This window comes from Trichoplusia ni, chromosome 2, assembly GCF_003590095.1.
Source record: "Trichoplusia ni isolate ovarian cell line Hi5 chromosome 2, tn1, whole genome shotgun sequence".
NCBI lineage: Eukaryota > Metazoa > Arthropoda > Insecta > Lepidoptera > Noctuidae > Trichoplusia > Trichoplusia ni.
The window spans coordinates 2,584,637-2,598,304 of NC_039479.1; the positions used below are offsets into that span (position 1 = coordinate 2,584,637).

Below are 13,668 nucleotides of genomic sequence, written 5' to 3' on the forward strand. Positions count from 1 at the left end.
TGTTTACTTATTTTCCGGTTATTATTTTCCTAGTAACAAGGAAGGTTTCTAAAGTTTCCAAAGAGGGTAGAATCATAGAGAAAGTGAAAGCTTAGAGAATGTTTTTTGCAGTATATTTACAAGCTACAACTTAGATATATAATGTGCGACAGCGGTCGTACTGACGAACATACTTTGGACATAATCGCAAACTAAAAGGTATTTAGTCGTGAAGCGATGCGTACTTTGTGAAACCTGCTAGCTGCTAGCAGTATAATTGTGGTTTTGTGATAAATACAATAAAATTGAGAACTAAATAATATTCGAAACTTAATGATAATTTTTGTACAAGTTTTTGATGACTATCACGACGATTGTAAGAACATTCTGAACATTTCAGCAGTTGGTAAAGACACGTCACAATGTTGTTGTGAGATTGTGTGAGCTAAATGAGACGCAGCACTCAATCTGCATACTATATGCACACTTTAATAATTATGAGATTTTAGTAAATAAAAAGCCATTTTCGTGCTATTTTTGTAACTTTAACTAGGAGCTTGTGTTGTGTTAGTCTTAGTGTAGGTAATTGTGTGCATGCATCCCCCTTAGCGAGCGCGCGGCAGACGGCGACCTCTCCTAGCGGGCGCCTGGCTCAGTGCGACGCATGAGGGTCGCCAGCTCGTCACCCAACAATGTCACCGGTCAACCCCATGCGTTTCATTGAGCCATTGTATTGATCGCTTGTAGTGAATGGCGTCGCCTAGCCCTCAGCCGCCGCGATAACGCGCGAGCGCCGCACTGTCATCGCAGCCAGGGGAGGATGGAATGAAATTGTCAATATCAATGTGTAACAGATAAGTAGTATTTTTGTACACGGGCTTCGCGGGGAGCGAGCGTCAGCGTCCGCGCCGGCGCTCGCTCCCCGCGAGGTGGTTAGTGGTGTTCAAAAAACAACCGATTCTACCTCTTTTTTGTAAAGTTTTTAAGACTGACGGAATTAACGTAACCATGTGAATGGTGGAAATGGTGGTTTGATCACCGCTTTAGAAGCCTGTTGTCTACTATTAATTTAATTTTTAGTTTTCTTTAGATTGTAATCTTAGGAGCGTCCATGATACCTACTGTCATGCTTAGTTTGACTTGAACAATTATCGCATATTATAATGTATTAGTCATATATTATGTATAATGTAGTCCAGCTTTCAAATTGTGACATAGCGAGTGGACAACAGTCGTATTCTTGTATAAGTGCCACCTGGCGGGAATATGTGTGGAAGTGTGTCGTGCGCGCGTGTCGGGTCGCGCGGTAGCGCCGGTGAGTCGTACGCGATTTGTCGGTAAAAGGGGGTGACAGGAAAATCGATTCTACGTTCTCCTTAGTTCACAAATATTTCCGCGAGATTATTCATATATCTAATCCTTATGTTACTCTTCTGTAATAATATTAATGAAGACTGAAATTTTATAATGTTCCTATATTTTTATTTAGACTAATTTACTGGCCCCCCCTTACTGTATTTCATTTACCTTATTTTTACCCTTTCGGTAAATCATTACATGGATCCTTATAATCTTATCAATTTATGTACGACGCTATATAATGTCAAATTTTTGAAATTTTTAAAATGAATTTTGTATGAGAAATTAATCAAGTGATTGATAGAAAATGGTCTTTTATTTCTAAACCCTACACTCATGTCCCTTTCCCGATACCGAATTCTGTAGTTTTTAATTAAATTCTGAACAAGTTCTTAATTTTTACTGCCCGTGCAGTAATGTTTAGTATGTGATAAATATCAATGATTAAATTACATAGTCAATCATTGCTATAAAGATCATCTTACTCACATCGGACTATCTTTATACTTAAGTTATACCTAAAATATTATTCTTGACTAAAGACACATATACTATACCCATATTACACCAATCATGGCCCTATTTGGAGCAGACCAAATTAGAAAACCGGGTTTTATTTAAAAAAAAAAGTGGAATTTACAAAAAGGGTTCGAATCCAATGTCTGCTGCTATGCAAAGTTCATTCACTTTAGATAGCGGGTTTGATTCCCGTGTCAGACCGAACTTAATACATTCACTATTATGAACACTACACACCATAGCAGGAAGATATAAACTTATGTACAAAATGTAACTTCCTGAAGTCATACTCTATATAGCCGAAGACAAATACATCAGTCGTTTATTTACGGAATATTTTGAAATATACTTAATTATAATAATATAACTTAATTATAATGATAACACACGCCTATTACGTTGCTAGAAGAAAATACAAGTACGCAGCATGTACAAAACATGTTAATTATATTTCTAATTAAAACTTTATTTGCCGTTTACAAGTGAAGCCAGAAACAAGTAGAAAACTTCACAAGTCGTAGCTACTCGCACAGTTTTTGATGTAGTTATTGCTGTTTATGTAGGTCACCCTTTTGCGGCCATGTTTTCTCTAATTGCTAAAAAACTTTATTTGCTGCTGAGCTTGCTCGTGCATTGCTGAAGTGCATTTATTTATACGGATTTATCAATGAATGCGGTAAGTATGTATTTCTTTTGTACGCTGAATTGATAGTCGAGTGGTACAGGTCACCACCCAAACCCACTGAGCTCTAAGTGTCGTGGGCTCGATCCCCGCGTAGGACAAATATTTGTGTGCCCCACAAATGCTTGTTCTGAGTTTCTTGTGACTTAAATGTTTGTGAAACCCCCCCGCTGCACAAACATTAAATTCTTTAGTGCGGGATTCGTACCAATATAGCAAAAAAAAGATTACCGACTAACGCTACTCCACAGGGAGTATCGGGTATCTTCTGTTACAAAATCAAGCGGCTTTCAAAGATATAGAAACAAACATCTTACCAATACTGTAGTAAAAGCTATTCTCGGTGATCGAATAGGATAGGGAAGTCTAGTTGATGACGAGCGATTTTTGAAAGAGGTCGCCATACATTTTGACCGCAAAACCTGGTTAAGTATTATAGACTCCTTTTCATTACACATCCTCCCTACTAGTCTGTCGTAGAAACGTCAATTCAAATAATATTTTTTGCATAATTTTAATCGATTGAATTAAAATCTAAATATTGTGAGGCCCTGTAGCTATCAAGATGGGTCAACAGCTTAGTACAATGTTCTCAGGCATGGGAAGGTTCTTTGAGTACCCCGTGAAGCGGAAACCAATTTGTTTCTATCGGCAGGAAGACTTTTCTGCCACAGGTGGGTGACTTGAAGGTGTGTCTAACTAAATATTCCAAAGTTAAATAATATTCGAAACTATTCTACTATTGGAACTATGGATAACAGTCTTTAATGTTGCTGTATTGATTTCGTAAAACTCTTGGCAGTAGAGTCTACTTCATACCTACCTATTTGGTAAATCAAAACAATGCTTAAGACGAGTTTACACCCTAAAAGACATTAAATTACAGGTGAGGCTCATAGGAAAATATCAGAAATGTCGAGAAGTGGGCAGACAGACTATGACAAACTAGTCGACTTGTTTTATACAAGACTAGCAGAGCAGCGTCAGTTTAATCAAGTAAGACTTAAATGAACAGCAACTTTACTAATACCTCAAGTAAAGAATAAAAATTACGACCTTACCTATATTTCTATAAAAAGTCTCGTTCTGAAATGTTTGTTTATCCCGGTCCTGGGACAATATTGGCAATGACATATTTAAAGCTTTTTTCTGGATGGGATATCATTAAATTTCTCCCTCTTTTGGTTAAGTGGAAAGGGTCATACTTTAGCTGGCTAAAATTCACTCCCGCTGACCCGGGAGGCAACAGCATTACACCTAACGGAGAGATATTGCGGTGTCGCTCTTAAATACGGCTGTGGCTTAGGTTTTGCTGCAAGTACCGGCAATCCTTAAGCCAGCGCCCGACCATCGACAGATAGACGGTTTGTTAATGACAGGATAAATGGGATATGACTAAGTTCGTATTTAATTTATAGAAGATTCTTTAATTCTTTGTCATTATAGAGGATGTACGGAAAGTAGAGAATGATTAGAACGTCATAAAGTGTCGCATATTTTCCTGGACATAGAATTTTGTCACCGACTCTGTCGCATTATTCTATTGCTAGTATCCACAGATTAAATATTGTTAAAGCCCTAAGTGGCTGTCATTATTTTTATGCGTTTTTTGACCAAAATCTAGAAACGTTATCCAAATGTGGTACCTATAACAGGAGATGAAAGAGAAGGACCGCAGATGGAGCATGCAGAAGGTCGTGGAGCGGTTCCCGGGCTGGAACGAGGTCACCATCGCCAACCTGCACAGCTTGTTCCTCCTGTTCGACAACCAGAGCAACGGGATGCTTGGATTTGACGATTTGTTAGATATTTTCATTTATTCAGACTGGTTTGAAACACTACGCCTTCGGTGTCGAGATACCTCTATATGAGATTGGCTCGTGCACTTATCATGACACAAATGGCAGTTGTGATACGCCTTATTGAATAAGTAAGATTAAGAACTTTCATAAAGTTCTTATTTTTGTATCTACGGTCTACTGTTTAGTCTACTAAAAATGTAAGCTTGATAGTAAGATACGTCAGTAAATTATATTTTACATTAAGCAAATGCTTAGCGGTTACTTGGCCGAGGCCTATCTCCAATAGTACACCGATAGGTCGAATAGTATTTTAATACCCTAATAAATAATTTCTCAATAAGCATTGTTAGTTATTATTCAGTGGGGCAGTAATGGAAAGTCTTGGTGATGAGAGTCCTATGGAACTCCGCAAAGAGAAGTTCAACGCTGCGGACACTGACAATGACGGCTGGATCACATACGACGAATTCCTATCAGTAAGTGAAATTTCAAATGGCAATTCAAGGTTGTATACTCGCACATCACTTTGTTTTGAAACTTTAGTGTAAAGCTGACTTTGTCGTCTAGTGGAATAAAGAGAAGAATAGACGACCTCTGGTCTTCGGTTACCCTTCTAACCTTAGAATACCCGTATTATGTATCATATTTCTATTAGGGTAAAATTTGTCACTGAGTTTGTGAAATTAGCATTTAATCTTTCTGCCTTCTTAGGCTACATTTCGAGGAAGGATCGAGTGAGTTTTTGAAAAATATTTAACTTATTATTTATTTCCGGCTCTACCAGTTGGTGTACAACTTCAACCCTAGTGAAGACGACCGCGTGGGTGGTCTCGCGGCGCTTTGTAACGACGTCGCCGAGAACATTCAGTTTGTCAGCAACCTCACTGTCGGCGAGCAATTGGAATATGGACTGTTTTAAATAAATAGAAATAACTTTTTGTTTGCCGTTTATTTCCCGGAAGAAATCCTCATTTTAGGACACCACTTAAAATTGAGCTTAATTAAAACCAACGCTTCAGAAATATTTTTTGGTCTCATCTGCATAGACAAATAAGTTTACTTCAAAGCTTCTGGCAGTTTTTGTTCTTCTTTTTCCTTTTTCATATCCTCAACTGGATATATAGCATGGACAGTTGAAAAACTACTCCCAACACTTTGCTCGCATTTTAAAATTGTCTGGACTTTAAAAGAGACTGCGACCCCTGAGTTTGTTTCGACATTTCTCCTCAGGGTAGTCAGATAGGAAATGTCAGCTCCAGCGTTCTCATAAAAGACATGTAAAAGTGATGAAATATCCTACTTGCAGGTAAATGATTTCATTTCATTTCATCAATACCGGAGCTGTACATCATCACTGAGCGAGTCCACATCACTGAGGTCGTTAAGACTCGGGTCGCAGGCGAGGCAGCGCGCGCCCGCTTCCCGCCAGCACTCGCCGCAGTACACGAACGGGCACTTCGGCGAGCTGCACGAGTGCCAGTTCTGGGAGTATTGCCCTGGAATTGTGCATTTCAGTTATAATAGAAACAAAAGTTGATCTCTTAAATTATATCTCTAAGGCCCGATTTTTCAATCTATAGATAACTTTTATCTAATGAATAAATATGGCCGATTGAAATATTTTCTATACAAAAGCTGTCAAAACGTCAAACATATTCGTCGAAATAAAAGTTATGATTGAAAAATCGGCCTTTAATAGACTAACATAACTAGGATATTTTTGAAAAGATTTGGGCAGTGATTTCGAAAATAAATTCTACATAGGTAGGTATATTTGGTTTCGGCTTTTCGATTGTTAAAAAAAAACCAATTGATAATCAAAAACCAATTGTGGAAGACTAAAGAACTTCGTACTTATATATTCAAACACTCTAAATACCCGTTCTTGGCTCAGTCTCGCCACATATGAGGCAAGTCATCCTGGCGGCCGGCAGGGCATGCAGCCAGCCCAGGACGTACGGAAACTTCATCCTCAAACTAAGCAGGTTCTCCCCAGAGAGGTAGTGAGCGCGCACCGCTTGTACAGCTTTCCTACAGAAATACACAAAACTATTCACTAACGATTTAGTTTTCAAAGAGGATCATATACCTAATATGGAAAATAGGAAAGTCAGTGTAGCAAAATATTCGAAGAACGCTAATGGCCTCGCCGTAACGACTTTATATCTTGGTGATGTACCTGCGTAAAGTTTTCTGCATTTTCAATCGTTTCTTGAGAATATCGTTGTAGAGGTGTAAAATGCGATGCTTCTCACGAATGGGATAGAAATAGCTGCATATTAATCTGGAATGTTCAAGAAATATGTGCTTATTGTATCAAAGTCATTTTAGCTTAGCTGAAGGGACATTTGACGACCTCCGTGGTCGAGTGGCGTACGCACCGGTTTCAAGGTGTCGCTAGCTCTGAGGTCCCGGGTTCGATCCCCGGTCGGGTCAATGTAAAAATTCACATTTCTACATTGTCTCGGGTCTGGGTGTTTGTGGTACCTTCGTTGTATCTGAATTCCATAACACAAGTGCTTTAGCAACTTACTTTGGGTTCAGAACAATGTATGTGATGTTGTCCGCATTTATTTTCAGCGCTGATGAATAATGCTTATAAAACTTATTTTCCTCTAAATAATCAAGGTATAATCTTTCGAATTATAAAACCTTTTATTTATATTTATATAGGTAATGTTAAGAATTTCGCGATAGCGACAAATCTTTGGTATGCTTACAGAAAAATTTAAAGTCACGATCATCTAACCCACCACAGAGAAAGTTCTTTGACGGTTATGTGTCTATTTATGAATGTCTTCAAATGAGTTTAAATATCATTTGGATTTCAATCGGTATAGTATGTTGTGACTTCTTAAAAGTAACTTGAAATCAGTTTGAGAGGAAAATGGCTGACTGGTCCTACTGGCTAATCAGGACAATTGAACCTACCTTCTTAATCTCAAAGTGTAAGGATTAACATAAAGCAGTAGCAAGATCCAGACGTATCCTCCATATATCTTGAAGAAGTAGATGGCAGGCATGGCGCGCGGGTGCGGCACACACTGCTTGTTGGTGACGGAGCGTTGGCCGCTGGTGTCGACGCCTAAAGCGAGGTGGTAGAGCAGTTTGCGGAGCAGAGACGCTAAAAGACCTGTACCCTTCACCTGAAAGTTTACGGAACTTTGTAGAAGCCGTTTTGCTTCGTTGCTGAGAACTGCTCATAATACCTATGCCTAATAAATATTTATGTATTCTATATTCATAAAAAGGAAACGATTCACTAACGAAGGGGATTTTATAAACTTTCAAGTCATATGCACAAAGACCCAGACTTAAAAAACACGCAAATACTTGTCACCCGCGGGGCTCAAACTCGCTGCATTCGGCTTACCGTTCAAGTAAATAATAGCGTAAAAATGAGAAAAGTCATTTATAAACCTTGTTAGCACCTAACATCCCTATGGTTGTTCCTAGTTCCTACTCCTGATTGGCACTGACCTCTACACTCAGGTCGTGCGTGCCACGGTGCGCGGTGTCGAGCTGCGCGTGCTGCCGCACCACGTCCAGCGCCTCGTAGAACAGCCGGTCCAGCATCACGAAGGTAGTGGCCGTCACCACCTCCAGCATCACTTTGAGGACGTGCGTCACCAGCTTACTGCGCTCCGCCATCTTGTACGTCATCGAGTGGATATCTATGTATTTGCTGCGCTCCATCTACACTTGTGGTTATTTGGAAAGATTACTTTTTCAAAATTGACTTGACCCGTGCCTGTAGTAAATTAATATTACTACAAATGCTAGCGTTTATTAAATATTAAAGCTCAATTGTATGAAATGACACCTCGGTTCGATAACTGGTCTACATGTAAGCGTTTTCTGTTCGACCGATGGTCAAAATGTTGCTTAGCTGAAGGGACATTTTCGCGTTAGTCTAGCAATAGTAATGATGGATGTCGTTTGACAGTTTTGGCTGTAAGTTATGTATTTACTTCGAAAATAGAACCTCGGCAATTAGGGACAGCGATAAAACATTTCAGGTGTCACATTTATTAAAAGCTTAGAAAAAATGAAATCCGGAATACCAATTTATATTTACCCATAAGCCTCAGCTAGTCCTACCTTTTTCAACGGCAACAACGTCATTTCCCCTTTTCTTTTCCGTTTCGCATCCAGCCCTTTAAAGTACGGTGTTATATACACGTTATCATATTCAATGCCGGTCAAATACATGTCATGATATGATATAGCAGCCGTCACGATGCGCAGGAACAGCAGGGCCATGCAGACGTTGAGAGCCACGATAACACAGCGGAGGAGAATGTTCTTCTCTTCGAACGCGTGCATCACTCGTTCACCAGTCTCTTTTGCATCCTATGGAATTATAGTACACGGCTATAGTTTTTCCCACATCGCAAACCTCAATAGAACTCTTATAAATGAGTATGGTAGTTGGATTATGGAGCCTTAGGTCGCAAGTAAGTAGACTTTTTTTAAATGATTCATCAGCTTTGGGTAGAGAGTGTTAGATTTCACACTGAAACGACCGACCGAACCTTCACATCAGTGGGATTGTGCGTTTCAGTCTTTGAAAATCAAACGTTTAATCTCTTCGAGGAGCGCGTGGAAAATAGGGAGCCTTAAGACATTTAAGTAAATTAAACGATCATTCTTTCACGGCTATTTGCAGTTGTGTAAGTGAGACAACACACTTAGAACGGGGACTTGCTTCCACAGCCTCAACGGGCTTACTTTATGTGTACTTACCTGTACATCGAATAATTCCCTTTCAAACGTGATTTCGTATTTCATTTCCATTTCTCCAAGGTTGCCGCTGAGTGCGTTTTTTGCATTTTCTAGCGCTAAGTAGCCTTCTCCGAAACCAGTACCCACCTATAGATATAAGAATAAATAAACGAACGCACTAGCCATGACTTTGCATCAGACGCACTTCACGCACCATTTGGGATAGGTCCAAATTCCAATTCTTTGCACCTTTAGGTACCTCATCTACTTTTTTTTCTTGGTTACACAGTAGAAGAAAAGAAAAATCTTTAACTCAAAAATGAGGAACATTACCTGAGAAATTCAAATTTCAAAACTAACTATAAATATTAGTCTTAATTGAAGGTGCTCTACCTGTCTCGTAGCATCACACGTATCGTTTCTCTGTATGTCGTTGATGAAGTTGCAAACAAGTTTCAGCTTGAACGGCGAGCACAGCATCCAGCCAACGTAAGCGGGTGCGTGCGCGATACAATTGTCATAGGCTAAGGAAAACGCCTCGATGCAGACGCCCACCGCACTTGTGATCTGATACTGACATCTGTATTCTAATTTTCTTTTGTAGTTCTGCTCTATAGTATGGTGCCGCTCTTTTGTTTTCGATCTAAAAGATTTTAAGACTGCGAATTTACACGAGTTATTGTAGAAGAAAGGCTAACCTAGAAAAATAACAATATTATCTACACCCTTAATGGGAGGGGGGGGGGTTACTTAATACAATTGAAGAATGCATCTAAAGATCCAACTTTGCATTTATGGAACCGGGAATGCCGTATAGTGCGCATCTGTCTTTAATATCAGCACAACTATTTGTCCTCACCGCTTTAATATCGTTGTAAGAGAGCGTATACTTAAGTTAGAAGCAACAATGTACCACTCTAATAAAAACTTTAGTCAGGAGGATTCATTCTTGAAACATGCAAAACTTTACTCAAACGTATTTATAGGAATTGCCCGACTAGTATCGGACCCAATCGGAGTCCTTAATCATGAGCTGTCACTTTCCTTAAGTTATTTACCCTTTCAGATATCTAGTCTCTATATCCTTGGAGCGGCAGTTGAGAGCCAGTAGCGTGTCCAAATAATCGCTCTGCTTTTGTTTCTCCCGGACCTCTTCCGTGTCTTCGAGCTCCTGCTCTATAGGAACTGTTATGTCTCTTACTGATCTGAAATAAAATATCCAATGTATCTTATCTAAGTTCTTACGTGCTTAAATCTATCAAGTGTGTTAGTGCCTACTTTCAAATACAACGCTGAGTATCCTTGAATCGATTATTTTATCGTCATTGATCACCAACTACAAATAGTGTATGTACTTACGTTTAATTTAGTATCTACAGAATCCTAAAAGCGGCTGAAAGGATAACTAAATGTTTAATTGACACAGACAATTTTTTGTATAAATATAATTTTTAAAAGTAGGCATGTATAAAAGTCTATCAAATTTAAATAGTTAATGGTTTTTTATCTTTAGTCGAGCGGGAGATGATTCAGGGCCGATTATGTTATCTCAGTAAGGGTCTTACTCAACCTGCTACTTCCCCCACGAGGTGAGGATTGCCCTGCTTTACCAATAAAGGGGTAAAAAATAGACAGGATACGAACAAGTATAAAACTAATAGAGTAAAATATGTTCAGACAATAAGTTACATAATTATAATAATATATAAGTAATACAGCATTAACATGCCAATAGTGGCCGACGGCTGGCACTGACCCCAGCCTGTCAATACCAGTGCAAGGAGAGCACGCACGGGTGGCCGTGTGGGGATAGTGCCGGAGACGGCCCGCGACGACTACGTACCTACAGTCGGTGGTCGATGGTCGCCAGACAATCGATTTGTCTGCAAGCTGAGTGTACTACTTAAAACGAAGTTGAGAAGTGTGAAAATGGGATACGGAAGAACAATTTATGTCAACATTTATTCTTTGCATTTTTTTGCTTGTATTAATGTAGAGCTAAGTATTTTTTCAATTTCCTTTTTGAGATTTTGTATCCCATAGGTACAAACTGTTTTGATCGTTTCTAGGAATAAGCTATCAAGACAATATCAGAATGTTTATAAATAATAATACCATCCTATGTACGTCCCATTGCTGGGTATAGGACTCAAAAAGTTTGAACATTGATCACTGCGCTACCTCATTGCGGGTTAGCGATTTCAGAATCCAATGTATGAAATCTAGGTTTCCTCACGATGTTTTCCTTCACATTTTATCAGTGTTTCTTGCAATAATTGAGAAAGTAATAAAAAATAACTTTGAAAAAGTCACATTAATACTTTGCCTGCGTTGGGATTGAACCCGAACCTCGTGCTTACAAAGCATTTAGGTAGGTACAACAAGCTATTTAGTATTATTTCTAATTTTCGCTAACAGCGAATAGTACCTAGGTGTTTCTAGTTATTTATTTTGGGAATAAAACTATTTTTCAACATACGAACTTGAGTGCATCCTTCATCTGGTCCATTTCGCTCTGCAGACTGAGCGCGGTCGCACGGAAAGGCTCGGCCATTAGCATGTACTTCTCCTTGGACAGGTTGTAGGAGAGCTGAGCGCTGCACGCGAACACTCGCACCACCTCACGGGCGTTCATACCCATATTGGTTATAGGACCTGAAGATAGTCTGGTCTGATTGAGCTTGTTAAGAGCTTTTAAAATATAAATTTTGAAATGGTGGAAGGACATAGGTGTATTGAAAAGCTCATACTAACTTTTCTAAGACATATCTTGTCTCATTTATGCGTTTTCTCCTACTTAACTAGGATAAATCTATACAATTACTTTGGCCTTGTTATGGGAAATGTTAGTAAATATATTCTAAGGCAGGCTCGTGTATGGTATCCAGCGTACGTTTCAAGTGAGATCTATAGAAATTTTCTTACTTAAAAGTCTAGCTTGAAGGAGTACTGTTCGATTATTGTAGCCAAGTACTTTTGCGTCTAATGCAATAAAAAAATGCCATAGACAGTCACGGTCATATGCTACGTTTTATCCATGGAAAAACAGTTCCTTGAGCATTTATTTTATAGAGACAACGAAGAAATGTTCACTGACCAGCGACTACGTAAGTCAAGGCAACGGCTTTCATGACTCCTCGTCCCGCCTTGCCGCAGTACATCGGGAATATCAGCAGACAGATACATCTCATTTGTATTGATATGGCGGTACCTACACCTGGAAGAGACCTCATGACTTATTTGTACAGAAAATAAGTAAAATGTAGTTTCCAAGAAACTGAGGTTTAGATGCTGGACGCAATCAATTACCAAATAATAATCCCCTAACCAATTACCCTTTCCAGTTTCCAAGATAGCGATAGTCCTGCTATAAGAGCTCTCTAGCTTCAGTTATATCGATGCAGTTAAATGTAGTGTAGAGTCGTAGACATATATGTTAAAGAAGCCAAAGACGAATAACAAATCAAACAAAATCGCAATTTCTTACTCGATAAAAAAAATGCGCATTGCTCTACGTACAATTTCCCTAGGCCTGTCTTTTCGTACACTATTCCATCGCTATCAAAGAAATAGTCAGGAATTGGATATAAACTTCACCATTGAAAGAAGCCAAGGATCGGGTAAAGTGGTACTCTCTCGTATCAGAGGCGAAGACACAATTTGGGTCGATGAACCAACAAAGTAAGTAAGTATAGAAAGACGTAACCTATTGATATAAAAACTTCTAAGTATATACATACATATTCATTATCAAAACAAATAAATCGCTTACCAAGTATTATGCTTAAAACTAACGACACGGCATAGCCTAGATCATATGGAAAAGGTATCTTCCGTAGCAGAGTGTTATAGTAAATCTGTCCTAAGCAAAATCCGCACATGAAACTGACACAACGTAAACTACTCGGTTCATTGCAGTCTGTAAAGAACACCCTGTATAAAGAGGCACATAACGAACTGAAACATCTCTCTAACTCGTACACTAAAAACGAGATACACTTCATTTATACAGTAATTTGTAGAAAGTGTACTTTCGTGTTGTTGTGAAGGTTTGAGGTTATCTGATGACAGTTATTATTTTATTTTAGTCGAAATGAGGTTTTGTTATAGAAGGTTTTATATTCCTTTTGTAAGAAGTTTTTTGTCAACTCCCGCACTAAGGAATCCCTGTGTTGCGGGCGATTTGGATGCAACAAAGATGATAACGTAGGTAGGTATGATGTTAAGATACAAACAGTTTTTGTAAAAAAATATAGAAAGCAATAGGTAATGTTAAACGTTAGGTATAACAAATAGTAATTTCTAAACTATTAACCAAAACTGAAAAATCAACAATATTTTCAGCTATCATTAAAATGAAACCACAATAAAATGTATAATCAAATTTATTTATCGATCATTGTTTAGTAATAATTAGTCTTATAAAATTCAATACGTCATAGAGAACCTAGATATTTACTGAGATGTTACAGACACAAGCTAGAAACAACAGCTTTCAAACATTTGATGCCAATAGACGAAAAGATCGATCTTAAGAAATTCTTTACGTATCAGTCCAAAATTAAGCTCTAATATAGTTGGCGCTCTTTGGGGGAGGCCTAC

At 38.6% G+C, this 13,668-nt stretch overlaps 2 protein-coding genes across 3 annotated transcripts; one reads left to right on the top strand and one right to left on the bottom strand.

The window, feature by feature from the left end:
* The first annotated feature begins 2,711 nt into the window (after window positions 1-2,711).
* LOC113503222 (troponin C-like) lies at window positions 2,712-5,279 on the top strand. The gene is made up of 5 exons (XM_026885118.1): window positions 2,712-3,213; window positions 3,426-3,535; window positions 4,195-4,340; window positions 4,703-4,817; window positions 5,126-5,279. The coding sequence occupies exons 1-5, from the start codon at window positions 3,105-3,107 to the stop codon at window positions 5,258-5,260; spliced, it is 615 nt and encodes a 204-aa protein (XP_026740919.1). The 5' UTR covers window positions 2,712-3,104; the 3' UTR covers window positions 5,261-5,279.
* A 318-nt stretch (window positions 5,280-5,597) lies between these two features.
* Window positions 5,598-13,389, bottom strand: LOC113503249 (protein sneaky-like). Of its 2 annotated transcripts, none has more exons than XM_026885123.1 (12): window positions 12,839-13,389; window positions 12,164-12,277; window positions 11,550-11,721; window positions 10,125-10,271; window positions 9,460-9,709; window positions 9,088-9,213; window positions 8,443-8,694; window positions 7,822-8,037; window positions 7,273-7,487; window positions 6,521-6,625; window positions 6,221-6,372; window positions 5,598-5,837 (listed from the first exon to the last, which is right to left on the bottom strand). In XM_026885123.1, exons 1-12 carry the CDS (start codon window positions 13,068-13,070, stop codon window positions 5,671-5,673), a joined length of 2,148 nt encoding a protein of 715 aa, XP_026740924.1. In that variant the 5' UTR covers window positions 13,071-13,389; the 3' UTR covers window positions 5,598-5,670. The 2 variants fall into 2 exon arrangements, with proteins under 2 accessions (XP_026740924.1, XP_026740923.1); XM_026885122.1 differs by having other exon boundaries at window positions 12,164-12,283.
* Between the last annotated feature and the right edge of the window lie 279 nt (window positions 13,390-13,668).